Source organism: Maylandia zebra, linkage group LG5 (assembly GCF_041146795.1).
Source record: "Maylandia zebra isolate NMK-2024a linkage group LG5, Mzebra_GT3a, whole genome shotgun sequence".
In the NCBI taxonomy this organism is placed as follows: Eukaryota; Metazoa; Chordata; class Actinopteri; order Cichliformes; family Cichlidae; genus Maylandia; species Maylandia zebra.
Window position 1 is genome coordinate 39,018,041 of NC_135171.1, and position 13,264 is coordinate 39,031,304.

At 39.7% G+C, this 13,264-nt stretch overlaps 2 protein-coding genes across 2 annotated transcripts; both read right to left on the reverse strand.

Annotated features, from left to right (window-relative positions):
- Positions 1–3,204: 3,204 nt before the first annotated feature.
- LOC101463662 (zinc-binding protein A33-like) lies at positions 3,205–7,343 on the reverse strand. The gene is made up of 2 exons (XM_076884329.1): positions 7,251–7,343; positions 3,205–5,531 (listed from the first exon to the last, which is right to left on the reverse strand). The coding sequence occupies exon 2, from the start codon at positions 5,524–5,526 to the stop codon at positions 4,099–4,101; it is 1,428 nt and encodes a 475-aa protein (XP_076740444.1). The 5' UTR covers positions 5,527–5,531; positions 7,251–7,343; the 3' UTR covers positions 3,205–4,098.
- Positions 7,344–10,615: 3,272 nt separating this feature from the next.
- On the reverse strand, positions 10,616–12,133 carry LOC112431089 (E3 ubiquitin-protein ligase TRIM35-like). Its single transcript, XM_024799639.2, has one exon. The coding sequence runs from the start codon at positions 12,131–12,133 to the stop codon at positions 10,616–10,618; it is 1,518 nt and encodes a 505-aa protein (XP_024655407.2).
- Between the last annotated feature and the right edge of the window lie 1,131 nt (positions 12,134–13,264).

The window sequence follows — 13,264 nt, forward strand, 5'->3', positions numbered from 1 at the left end:
GACGCTTTGCCTTGATTGGACGGTCCGCCGCACCGCCAAATGAGCTGGCCTCGGTACTCAACTGGGCAGGGAAAAAAACCAAGGACCAGACAGAGCAAAAAAGGGCATTTAAAGAGACAGCGCTGTGCAGATGCATATTTGGTAAGTTTTACAGTTTATTGTAATAGGGATTAATTGATCTGCTGGGTGCGCTTCACATTTCCTATGTCTGGTTTTTGCTATATTACTTTGTCTTTCTTAATAACAAGACTTTCATGTCCGGTTAATCTGGAGATGGAGTCTTTGGTCTTTGGCTTGTTTTGTCCTCGGGTTGTACAGTTTGTACAGCCCGAGGACCTCATGTTGTCTTTTTTTTAAAGGATACACGGCACACCATGCTAAGACATATCACATTTTCAGCTCATAGCTCTTTGGGAATCAAATGCGGCAGTTTGTTGATTTCCCCTTGGTGACTTTCATGTTTATCAGCCTAGGAGTTTACATACTTTCTCCCTGCTGGAGAGAATTAAGAAGAGCTTATTCATGTGCTCTAATTCACTTTTTTGTCTTTTATGTGTGTGTGTCTATTTTTGTCCTGATCTGTTGGATGTTGAAAGTAATAAGAACTTAAGCAGAACTGCAGCTCTGAACGTCTGATAGATACACAAACATCTCTCTTCACAAAAAACATTCGATTATATTCACTTCAGTTCATTTTTATTTATACAGCACCAAATCACAAACACAGTCACCTCAGAAACATTGTAAAGTAAAGACTTTGTGATAATACAAATTATTACAGTAACACTGAAGACTTCCAGGAGACTGAATACAAGATTGCTTTGTTTCATTATAAGAACGTTTATTTCTCAGTTGCTTTGATTAAGTGTTGTCCATGGGTCATTTTTGTCCTCTAAAGAAATCTTTTGCTATCAAAAATGTATTTGTTATTCATCAAATGGGCTGAAAATAACAGAAGTTATTCATTACTATACTATGAATGATTGGAATAAGTTTCAAGTAATTTGATTTATTTATGTGGTTTTTATTGAATTTTATAACGTTGTTGGTCCTCGTGGACAAAAATGACCCCAAAGTACAAAGTGTTGCAAAGAGCCGTATTTTCACACCATACTGTTTTCAAACATCTTTGATCTTGGATCACTGATGTGTGGGGTCAAGCACTGGTCATAACAACCACAACAGGCAGCACAATGAGGAGGCAGGTGCTCTATATTCAATGAAATTTTATTTATACAGCGCCAAATCACAACAACAGCCGCATCAAAGTGTTTCGTATTGTAAGGTAGACTCTACAATAATACATACACAGAAAGTATCCTCAAAAGCCTCCATTGCACTGGAGATTTGCATACTTTGATGAGCATACTTTTTTTTACCATGTTGTGCAAAGCAATGACCAGTAGGACAAAGCACATATTGTCCTCTAGTATAATGAGGAGGGAGAATCAATGTTCAGGAAGATCCAGGATTAGAAGATATAGAAAATATTGTCAATATTTAGAGCACATGCTACCCTTTCTCTGAAAAAGCACATCAGCCACCTGCAGAAGTGGAAGAAGGCTATGAAGTGAAGAAAAGTGATGAAGAATCTGAACTATGTTCAAGTAGGTTCTCAGGCATCCAGGACATGGTAGTCTGAGGAGCTTGGAGAGAAAGTGACTGGGCTTCTTGAAGTTTCTTGAATTTTCAGAATGTGAAACTGAAATAGAAGATGTGTCAGAGGACTACACATCATCCATTTCAATTATGATGAAGACAAAGAATCAAGCAGGAAAGAGGAATCAGCTGAGACAGAGGAATATTTGCAGTAACGTGAGGAAACACTGATCTGGTCTTCTAACCTTCCCAGTGACAGACGATGCATGACTCTCTCATGTGCCTCAGAGAAAGATGATCTACCACAGTCCAAGCACATGTGCCAGGTCCCATACTCCTTCAGTGGCTTTTCTACTCGAGTACTGAAAGCATTATACACAGTGTATTCTGCTTGTATTCTGCTTTTTAACGTTCACATGCCAATGGATGCATCAGAGACCAAGTTGGGGTTCAGTAACTTGCCCAAGGACACCTTGGTAAGAACTCCAGACTAGAGCACACAGAGATTGAACCAACAACCATCCAATTAGCAGATGACCTGCTCTACAGCCAACTCAATGATGAACAAGGAGGGACAACAAGAGAGGAAGAAAAATGGACCGAATGCAGCTGTAGGCATATGTGGGTGTGTTGATTCTTACTGCCGTGCATCCAGTAGAGTCGCTACGGCCAGTTTATGACATCCTGAGTCTGGTAGAGAAGTTTTCATGCTGACACAAGATTAATCATAGAAGCACAAAAAGGACATAATTTCTTGATAAAGACACAATAGATGATCGTCGTTCATGACACAAACGTGCTCCCATTTGAGGTGTATGATGTGTGTTGGTGTTGACTTGACTTGAAACACAAGTGGGTGTTCCTCCTGCTGTGATGTAAGATCCTGGTACTGATGTGACTGTATGAGCACCAAGTCCCCTTCAGAGGACTCTGTCCCCTCCAACAGAACATCCAAGTAAACCAGGGAACTTTGAGACAAAAACATGGGCAGCATGTGATGCAGGTCCAGCTGTACATGGAACATGCTCGTGTGCGATGGCAAACCGTCTGTCCTGCAGTCAGGACACGAGTTGTCCCTAACATTGCAGGTTTCCAAAAGAAAACAATCACCTGTAACAGCTTGTTTACTGTATATGCCCCTTGGCCTGCAACTGCAGAAAGAATGCTGTCCATGATGGGACCAGTGCAGAGGAATAAACCTGAGCTTCCTCCTGCACTTGGGTCAAATATGGACACGCCTTTGTCCTCATGAAAGTTTGCCTTCACTCAGACTCATGCCCTCCTACCATGCCAAAATATAGAAAACTGTCAGGCAATGAGTTGGAATAAAGTTGAATAAAACCTTGAAACACAGAGATGGATGATATTTTATACTTGTTGCTTCAAAGCAAACGGGGTCATTTTTGAGCCCTGAGGACCACAGGTGTGATTATGTGCTGCCATTTAAAATTTATAGATGGTTCAAAAAAAGAATTCTCACTAAAGTTCAACATACAGCACTCTGTATGTTGAACTTTAGTGAGAATTTTTAAAAAAAATTTTTTTTTTTAAATATTTAATTTAATTAAATATTTAATTTTCTTGTTTTATTTTCGCTAAAAAACAGGGTGTATTTTTTGTAAAGAAGGTCTGGTGGCCCTAAAATGTAAAATGTTGGGTAAATTTTGTTTTAATGTGTTGGTCTTAAGTAAAACTAAGGTGTAACACTGAATTGATTGACAATTTATACTTTTTACTTTAAAAAAACAGTCAAATGAAGTGGGGACATTTTTGACCCCTGAGGACCACCAGTGTGATTATTTGCTGCCATTAAAAATTTTCAAACGCTTGAAAAAAAACTTTCTCACTAAAGTTCAACATACAGCACTCTCTAGTTATTCAGATAGTCAAAATTATCTAAACAATTAAATATTTAATTTTCTCAATTTGTTTTCGCTAAAAAACAGGGTTTATTTTTTGTAAAGAAGGTCTGGTGGCCCTAAAATGTAAAATGTTGAGTAAATTTTGTGTTAATGTGTTGGTCTTAAGTAAAACTAAGGTGTAACACTGAATTGATTGACAATTTATACTTTTTACTTTAAAAAACAGTCAAATGAAGTGGGGACATTTTTGACCCCTGAGGACCACCAGTGTGATTATTTGCTGCCATTAAAAAAATTTAAATGGTTCAAAAAAAAAATTCTCACTAAAGTTCAACATACAGCACTCTCTAGTTATTCAGATAGTCAAAATTATCTAAACAATTAAATATTTAATTTTCTTGTTTTATTTTCGCTAAAAAACAGGGTTTATTTTTTGTAAAGAAGGTCTGGTGGCCCTAAAATGTAAAATGTTGAGTAAATTTTGTGTTAATGTGTTGGTCTTAAGTAAAACTAAGGTGTAACACTGAATTGATTGACAATTTATACTTTATACTTTAAAAAACAGTCAAATGAAGTGGGGACACTTTTGACCCCTGATGGCTCACATTGTATGCAAATCGGGAGGACATCACAAGGGTTAAATCAGACCGAGTTTAGAAAGAGGCGAACACTTCACTGATAATGGAACCCTGTGTTTTTCTACACTGACCATCACTGGTAATATTTTCACCGGCAGAGTCTTGGTGCCAATGTATGGAAAAAGCTTCTCAGTGAAAGTGTGTTTGAAGGTGTGTATGTGTGAGTTGGTGTCCAGATCAAAAAACGAGAGCTTCCTCCTGTCCCAGTCCAGCTGAACTCGGAGTCTTTGGAGCTTCTTCACTGAGAGAACTTTATCTGGAAGCGGTGGAGCGGATGCTGTGTATTTTCCATCCTGGTGACAGAGTTCCCAGTATCCAGTGTGTATATGTCCCTTTCTTTGAACAGACTCCTTTAGTACACCGAGACACCAGACTCCATCATTCCTAACCTCAACATCCCAGCTGTTAATCCCCGAGTCGAAGCCCTCAGAGCCCAGGATGACAAAATAGTTTTCTATCCTCTCTGGGTTGTCAGGAAGCTGCTTTCTCAGTCCCACACTCACACTGGTCAGATCTTCAGACAGGATGAGTTGTGGATGAGCTGAGTTTGGATCCAGAATCACCGGAGTGTAGGAGACCATCTCCCCCATTCTGTTCCAGATGTTGTAGGTCAGGTTGCCCAGGTGTTTGGCCACATCTATCAGAGCTCCAGAGACCAGCTGTGGATCCTCCAGCAGGGGGCGCTGCTGGATTCTTTTCAGTGCAGCATTGTAGTTGTGCAGAAATGAGACATCTTTAGCTCTCAGTTCCTCCTCTGTGGCTCTGATTGTTTCTGAAAGAGTTTCTATCTCTCTGCTCAGGGCCCCAATCTTTTCCTTTATTATCTTGCATTTCTGCTTCTTCTCGGCCCGCAGAGCAGCCAGCCTGGCCTCCTCTTCCTTTTTTAGAAACGTGTGAAGTTTCTTAAACTGCTTTTTAATCTGCCATTCTGTGTAAAAAGCCTGGATCTTACTTTGGAGTTCTGTCTGACTGTAATTTTCTTTAACCTGTTCAAATAGTTCCAGTTTCTTCTGTAAGGGCTTCAATAATTCCTGGAGCTCCTTCCTGTAATCCTGTGCTGCTTCATCAATGGGTCTGAATCCGTGACTGTTGTGCACTTTTGAATCTCGACAGATGAGACATGCTGGCTGTTGATCGTGCAGGCAGAAGAGTTTGAGTTTCTCAGAGTGCAGACTGCAGAGAGACTCCGACTGTGAAGGTTTTTGAACTCTCTTCATTAAGAAGGCCTCACAGAGGTTCTTTAACACCAAGTTACAGGGCGGATCGTTCAGTAAAGGAATCGTCTTGCATATTGGGCAGGATTTTATTTTTATCTCTCTCCACCACAGCTGCAGACAGTCTTTACAAAAGCTGTGGCTGCATGAGAGGACGACAGGGTCTCTATAGATGTCGTAGCAGATAGGACAGGAGAGATCTTTTTCAGTCATTTTGCCTACAAAAAAAAAGAAAGAAAAAAGAACTCAGTTTAAATGTGAATCCCAAAAGTTGGCAGGACTTAAAAAATCTCCTGCCCTCAGGCAGCATTGCATTAAAAACAGGAACAATTGTGTCGTGGAGATCACTGCATGGACTCAGGAATACTCCCAGAAATCATTGTCTGCGAGCACAGTTTGCTGAGCCATCTGCAAACACAAGTTCAAGTTCAGTCAAAGCAGCCATAACTGATTATGATTCAGAAAAGCACTGCATCTTCTGGACTGACAAGGAGAGAGACCATCCAGCTTGTAATCAATGCTTTCTGATCTATGGGGGTGCATTAGTGCCTATGGACTTGCAAATCTGGAAAGGCCCCATCTGCAGAAAGGCATATCGAACAAATGCTCCCATCCAGATGATGTATTCAATGCAACGCACAATTAGATCTGCCTCAAATTAATTTACTGATGTTAGTAAGATCCTGCTTAAAAATGTCCTATTCCTTCAGCAGAGACTCTTTATCACACAGCATACTGGAATCAGTGAAGATGTGCTACTTCCCAACAACTTTAAACCACTTTGGTGATCTAACCAGGCAAATCGAATACATTTTTATCCCAGATAGTGAAAGCCCTTGGTCCTCTTTCAGTGTATGTTAAATCCTCTATCAGGAATTTAAGTTTCACTTTTGACTCGACTCTCACATTGGATGGGCATGTGAAAAGTCTTGTTTTTATCATTTAAGAAATGTGGCTAAGTTAAGCCCTATTTTATCTCGCCCTGAACTAGAGATAGCTATACATGCATTTATTTCCTCATGCTTGGACTATTGTAACTCTTTGTTTATGTGTCTAAGCAAAGGTTCTCTCGTCTGCAGGTTGTGCAAAACGCTGCAGCTATAGGCTGTTGACAAAATCCTCCAAGTACTCACATGTGACACCATTGCTATTTCAACTACACTGGCTTCCTGTTGAATTTAGAGTCCATTTTAAGATGCTGGTCTTGACATTTAGAGCCTTGCATGGACTGGCGCCGCCCTACATCTACGATCTGCTACAGCCCTATGTCCCTAGCAGGTCCCTGAGGTCATCTGATCAGGGCTTACTTGCTATAAAACAGACTAATATGAGAACTAAGGGTGACCGAGCTTTTGCCACCTTTGGCCCCGAGACTGTGGAATTTCTCCCTCATACATTAAGAACTGTGGACTCAGTAGTTGTTTTTAAAAAAAACAACTCAAAACTCACCTTTTTAAAACTGTTTTTGGTTAAATTGTCTGTTTTACCTTTTTATTATTTGTTATCTTATGTGCAGCACTTTGTGATTCTGAAAGGTGCTATATAAATAAAATTTTATCTATTTATTATTTATTTATAAATCGAGAACAGCCATCAACACTAAAATCTCTGGCTCAGTAGAGCCGGCTAACCCATTAATCTTGCTTCATAGTTAACCTAAGCACACCAGACACAGGATGGTACTGAGTAAAGAGACAGTACTGTAGACCATTTCACTCAGTGTCCATGAATTAAAGTAGATGCACAAAAGAGAAATATTTATTTAATGAAAACATAAAACTTTTAACTGCAGCACACAAATCTGCAAAAAAGTTCAAGTCAAGTAATTTCTTTTTTTAATCAAAGGTAAAAGTTAAATATTTAGAACTACAGTGACAGCGATCTATTCAGAGTGTTTAGATTTGCATTGTATAATGAGGAAGCTTCCTGAAACTTACTTCCTGATTAGCAGGTTCAGATGTACCCCAGCCTTCCTCCGTTTCAGTGTTCCCGGCTTTCTTCCCCCAGCAGCTGTAATTCCTCTGGTTGTGTCTGCTGCTGATGGTCAGTTTTAATGCATTGGTGACAAAATGAAGCTGTCATGTGATTTATGTCCACATCGAAAGAGGAAGACAAATAGCAAGTAACATTTCCCTATATGTGTACATTTCTGCCATTCAAAGATGTTCCACTTCAGCAATTCATTCTAAACAAACATTGTGATTGAAAAGACCCATTTTCATGTGTTATTAAGGATTTTACTACAGATTCTAACATATCATATAAAATGAGAGCTTCCCTGATTCTGTTGTTGCCTCTAACAGCCTGTGAGGAAGCTCCCATGTAAGGGAGGTTATTTTTTTGCCAAAATCTAACCGATGTGATGCCTGTGGTTACTTATGGGTGAAAGTTGAGTAATAATGACTCAGAAGTGCAGTCCACTAATCACTTCCTTTGACAGACTCCCAGCTCTCCCCACAACATCAAAGCACACTCTATATAAAGGCAAGAAAGTGAACACTGATGTGGCTTCAGAGGATTTAGATGATGACAGTCTAGCAGAAAGAGCACTCAGAGGTGTACTGTGATTCAGGTTTAAGATAAACAAGTTTTCTTTGTGTGAGCTGGTTCAACAAAACCTAAAATCTTGATTAGAAACAACACACAAAGAAGGGTGTTTGAAACACCAGTGGACTCTTCTTCTACACATAACTGAACATATGTACCAGAGCACCAGAGAACCACCTACTTCAGTCAAAGATATTACCAAGTGAATGGGACAATACTGATCTGTGAAGATTATGAAAAATATAATAGCAAAAGTAGATAAAATAATTAAGCTCAAAACCTAATAATTTTTACAGCTTTTTTTTTACTTCAGGGATAAAAATAAAAACAAATTAATTGCAGTTTAAATTAATTTCATGTTTTGGAGGTAATTTGTGAATGAGGTTTTCCAGACTATTAAATTACTTGAGCCCACTAGTATTACAAAAAACACTTCTGTCCCCTTTCAAATGTCATATGTAGAATTGAGCTGGACAAACTTCTTTATGAATCATCTGTCAGTCTGAACACAGCCAATTTCTAATTGAATTTTCTAATTGCAAGTTAAAAGTGTTCTTTCCTTTAATTCCCATATTTATTACATCTGTGCAGTCTGATAATGTGCTGACTCTGGATTAACCCTTTCATGCATAATGGTCACCACAGTTACAGCTATTCAAAGGCTGTTTTCTTGTATTTGTGTCAGTGTTGATGGTATAGTTGCGCATAAACCACTACATTGGACACTGATGTGTCACACCATGCCCTGCCACCAGTGGGTGGCAAACATGTACTTTTCAAAAGACTCTTTGAAAAGTACATTTTTAAAAAATGAAGTTCACAAATCTTTTTTTCTTGCCTAAAGATGAATAAAAATACTTAACATTCCTGCCTGAGGTTGTCATAATTCATGCAGTAAAGGGTTAATGGTGTTTTCACACCTGCAGTGTTTAGTCGGTTTAAATTGAACTCTGATTTGTTTTCCACCTTGGTGTGGTTTGTTTGTGCAGTGTGAACACAGTAATCACACTCAGGTACGGACCAAAACAACAGGAGATGAAACATGTGGATAAAGGGTCCACATGCTGTTCCACTCTCACAGTCACTGGTAATATCATCTGTGGTTCTTTCTTTGTGCAAATACATGAAAACAGTTTTTCGATGATCGCGTGTTTTGATCTTCAGGTGTAGATGAATAGAGTTTGGATGAAGAATCACAGGAGTGCAGGAGCCCACCTCCTTCATGTTGTTCCAGATGTTTTAGCTCAGATTGCCCAAGTATGTCATGTCAAGCTATGTAGCAGGCAGGACCCAAACTGAGGACTCAAAAACATGAGGGGTGAAGTAAAAGCAGTTTTATTAAACTTACAAACTTAATACAAAAATAAAGCAAATCCTGGGGAAACAGGTGGGGAAGGAGAGACAGGTGAAGACAATCTAAGTAACAAGACAAGGCGATGCACTGTCAAACTAAAACAGGAAACATACAAAAAAATAAAAGTAACTAACCAGGGAAGCCCAGAAACATTCACTTTCATAGATTTAATTACTTAAACTTGCAAAATACTGAGATAATTTATCATATTCAAATAAATTAAAGGACTGTTGGAGGCAAAATGTGAATGTGTTTTTTGTTTGTTTGTTGTTTTCAAACATGAAATATTAAAATATTGGAACCACTTCAGTGGTTTAGTAAAAATCTATTTAAATACTTACCAGTTTGATAAAACCACAAAAAACTTGTTTTTCCCCTTTGCTATATAATTTTGGTGTCACATTTGACACTTAAGTGAACAAAAATGAATATAAAGAAGATTTAACAGTTTTACAAGAAATTCAGCAGGAGAAAACTCCTTTTATGAATCAGCGTGCCGGCCTGGTCACAGTCAGCAACGCTCAGAGACTGATCCATCGTGACTGACATGAAGTTAAATGACATAAAACTGTGAGTTTTGCATTTAAACCAGACACTGTTCCAGTGATTTTGGCTTAAACTTTAAGTTTTAAAAAAGTAGCATTTAACAACATAATATTTTAGACCAAGGTGAAAGAACTGCTTTTTAAAATTTTAATAGTATTTGGTCAGAACATATTTATATTTTTGTGTAAAGATACTGAGATATGAGTTTTGTCCCCAGTACACCACACATATACTGGTAGTGCAACATTTGAACAACGACCCTGAACAGGAACACAGACCAGGACACGTTAATCACAGCAGGAGTCTCAGTGGTGGCGTTCTGTTCATAGCTAAACTTTTACACACAAACACTGGAAACCATGTAAAAAAAAATGCCATAAAGATTTTAATGTCACTTATTCACTTTAATGTTGCAGCTAGATATTATTTTTATTATTAATATACTGCAGGGTATTGGAATATAGCATAATATTTATTATGCCTTTGCCATTTAAAATTTCTAGCATAATAAAGCTAAAAATAAATGGAATATATATATTTCCATCTACAAGTGGAGTGAAGTAACAAAGTTGCATAACAGAGATATTTCTGTGCTTCACTATTAATTCTGAAGTATGCGGATAAGTTATATTCCACCATTGTTCCTGTCATTGTTCGTATCTGATGGTGATGGGTACCATGGGAGTATCCATCACCAATGCCATGCATTTCCTTGTTGGACACACCTGTTACTGGCTATCTGTGGATGTGATTCTGATACTCTGACACCCACATTTCTTTCATATGATAGAAATGTTTGATTACAAGTCTATGATTATTTCTAAGCAGACTTCTTCGACCAGCATCTAAACATGCTTAACTACACTGGATATGGACCATATACTCTTTAGATGCCTTTAAACGTGGCTGCTCTTCCAGTGTTACACAGATGGCTGATGGTAGTATGGTCAGCGGAAGAGTCTTGGTCTCAATGTAAGGAAACAACTTCTCAGTGATAGTGAGTTTGAAGGTGTGTATGAGTGTGTTGGTATCAATATCAAAGAATGAGAGCTTCCCTTTGTCGCAGTGCAGGCGAACTCTGATCCTCTGGAGCGTCTTCACTGCGAGGACTTTGCATGGAAGTGGTGGAGCAACTGCTGTGTATTTCCCATCGTGGCGACTTAATTCCCAGAATCCAGTCTTTAATTGTCCCTTTCTCTTAATTGACTCCTGTAGCACACCGAGACACCAGACTCCATCATTTCTAACCTCAACGTCCCAGCTGTGACTCCCCGAGTCGTAGCCCTCAGAGCCCATGATGATCGAATAGCTGTCAAACCTTTCTGGGTTTTCAGGAAGCTTCTGTTTGCTTCCTTGTCTCACACTAGTAAGATCTGAAGAGATGATGAGGTGTCCTTCAGCGGTGTTTGGATTCAGAATCACAGGAGTGTAGGAAACTGTCTCCTTCATTTTGTTCCAGATGTTGTAGGCCAGGTTGCCCAGGTGTTTGGCCACATCGATCAGAGCTCCAGAGACCACCTCAGGATCCTCCAGCAGGGGTCGCTGCTGGACTCTTTCTGCTGCAGCCTTGTAGTTATAGAGAAACAAAGAGTCATCAGCTCTCAGTTCCTCCTGTGTGGCACTGATGGTTTCAAAAAGAGCTGCTATCTTTTTGGTCAGAGCCTCAATCTTCTCCTGCATCATCCAACTCTTCTGCTGCTCTTCTGTCTTCAGAGCGGTGATCCTTGCTTCTTCCTCCTCAAACAGAAAGTGATGAAGCTTCTTAAACTGCTCCTTAATCTGGCTCTCTATGTACCGAGTCTGCACTACGTTGTGTTCTACAGTGAGGTCACTGTTCGCTTTCACGTATTCAAAGAGCTTCAGTTTATCTTGTAAACACTTGAGAAACACCTGGAGCTTCACTCTTTGATCCTGTGCAGCTTCTTCGATGGGTCTGAATCTGTGGTTGTTGTGTGCTTTTGAGTCTCGACATACGAGACACACGGGCTCCTCGTGGTCCAAACAGAAGAGTTTGAGTTTCTCAGCGTGCAGATTGCAGAGAGCTTCAGATGCTGCTAGTGGTGTCTCTGCTCTCTCAGCTCTCTCCTCTACAGCAGTCTTACACAGGTTCCTTAGCACTAAACTCACAGGTGGGTCAGTTGATGAGGGTATCTTCATGCAGAGTGGGCACGTTTGGGTGTCCTTCTCCTTCCACCACAACTGCAGACATTCTTTGCAGAAGCTGTGGCTGCATGAGAGGATGACCGGATCTCTGAAGATTTCATGGCAGATCGAACAGGTGAGTTCCTTTTCAGACTCAGATTGTGCAGCCAGTTTGCCCTGGAATGGAAGCAAAACGGCAGATGGCTGTAAAAAAGCACCTCTGCGCTCCATGGCAATGAACTAGCAGCAGGTTTAGCAGCACTCCAGTGTCCCCGGTGATCTTTCTGCTGTAGTTGGAAAACTCACGTCTCCTCCGGTTACTCGTCCTAAGCAAACTGAACAGAAGTCAAGTCCAACTTTGACTTATGAGGTATGTTATCTGATGCCTATATGGTCAAAGAACGAGGAAAATACATTTCACAAGGTTGCTTGTCTCATGCAGAGCATTCCCCACATTACTGGGTTATCTGCATCTGACGATTGCTACAGAGCCAGCCTTTGTTTCAAACTGATCAACATTTCTGATATAGGCAGGTATATTGAAAGAGAGCATGCACAAACAGTGAGCTAATTATTTGTTTGCACTGTTATATGTCAGGTTTCCTCCTGAGTACTCCGGCTCTCTCCTCCTCACTGATGTTCTTCTTGGTTTAACTGGTGATTCTAAACAGGTTGTAGGTGTGGATGTGAGACTGTGTGTTTATATCAGCAGTGATGGTTCCTGCCCCTCCACAATCCCAACTCAGATATAAGATGATGTTACATTTCCCTTTGTGTTTGCTTTATTCTCTCCACTCTTTGGTCCACCTGGGAAAAACGCTCTTCCTCTTTCAGATCTTCAGCATCCCCAGTTGCCTGCCTCTTTTTTTTTTCCCGAGGCCCTGGTATTATTAATTATTTTTCATTAATTTTCATAAGTAGACCACAATAGCAATGCAAAGGTAAGTGTTTGGGGTGATAAAAATAAAAATATCTATGCTCCTTAGGATATATCGGAAGTCCACTTGGTCTAATAGCTTTCACTGAGAAACAAGATCTCACCGCTCAGTTATTTTGGAACTCCTGTCTTCATATCTAAATGAATACGTCCCCAACTATAATTTCAATGGTCACTGGGATGGAAAAAAAAAAGCATGAGTTAAAAGGTTAGACCAAAGATTATAAGAAGGAAAAACATGACTGAACCACAGTTCACACACCAAAGATAATCTCTTTCGTAACATAGCTACAGTCAGACACGGCTGCACAATCATGTGGTGTGGATGTTTTTCTGTGGGATTTTTGATTTCTATCAGAAAGATCCTAACTAATCCTAAATCAAATCTAAGGACTCTGCTCTCCAAGGTGAATGACTTCCAAGTG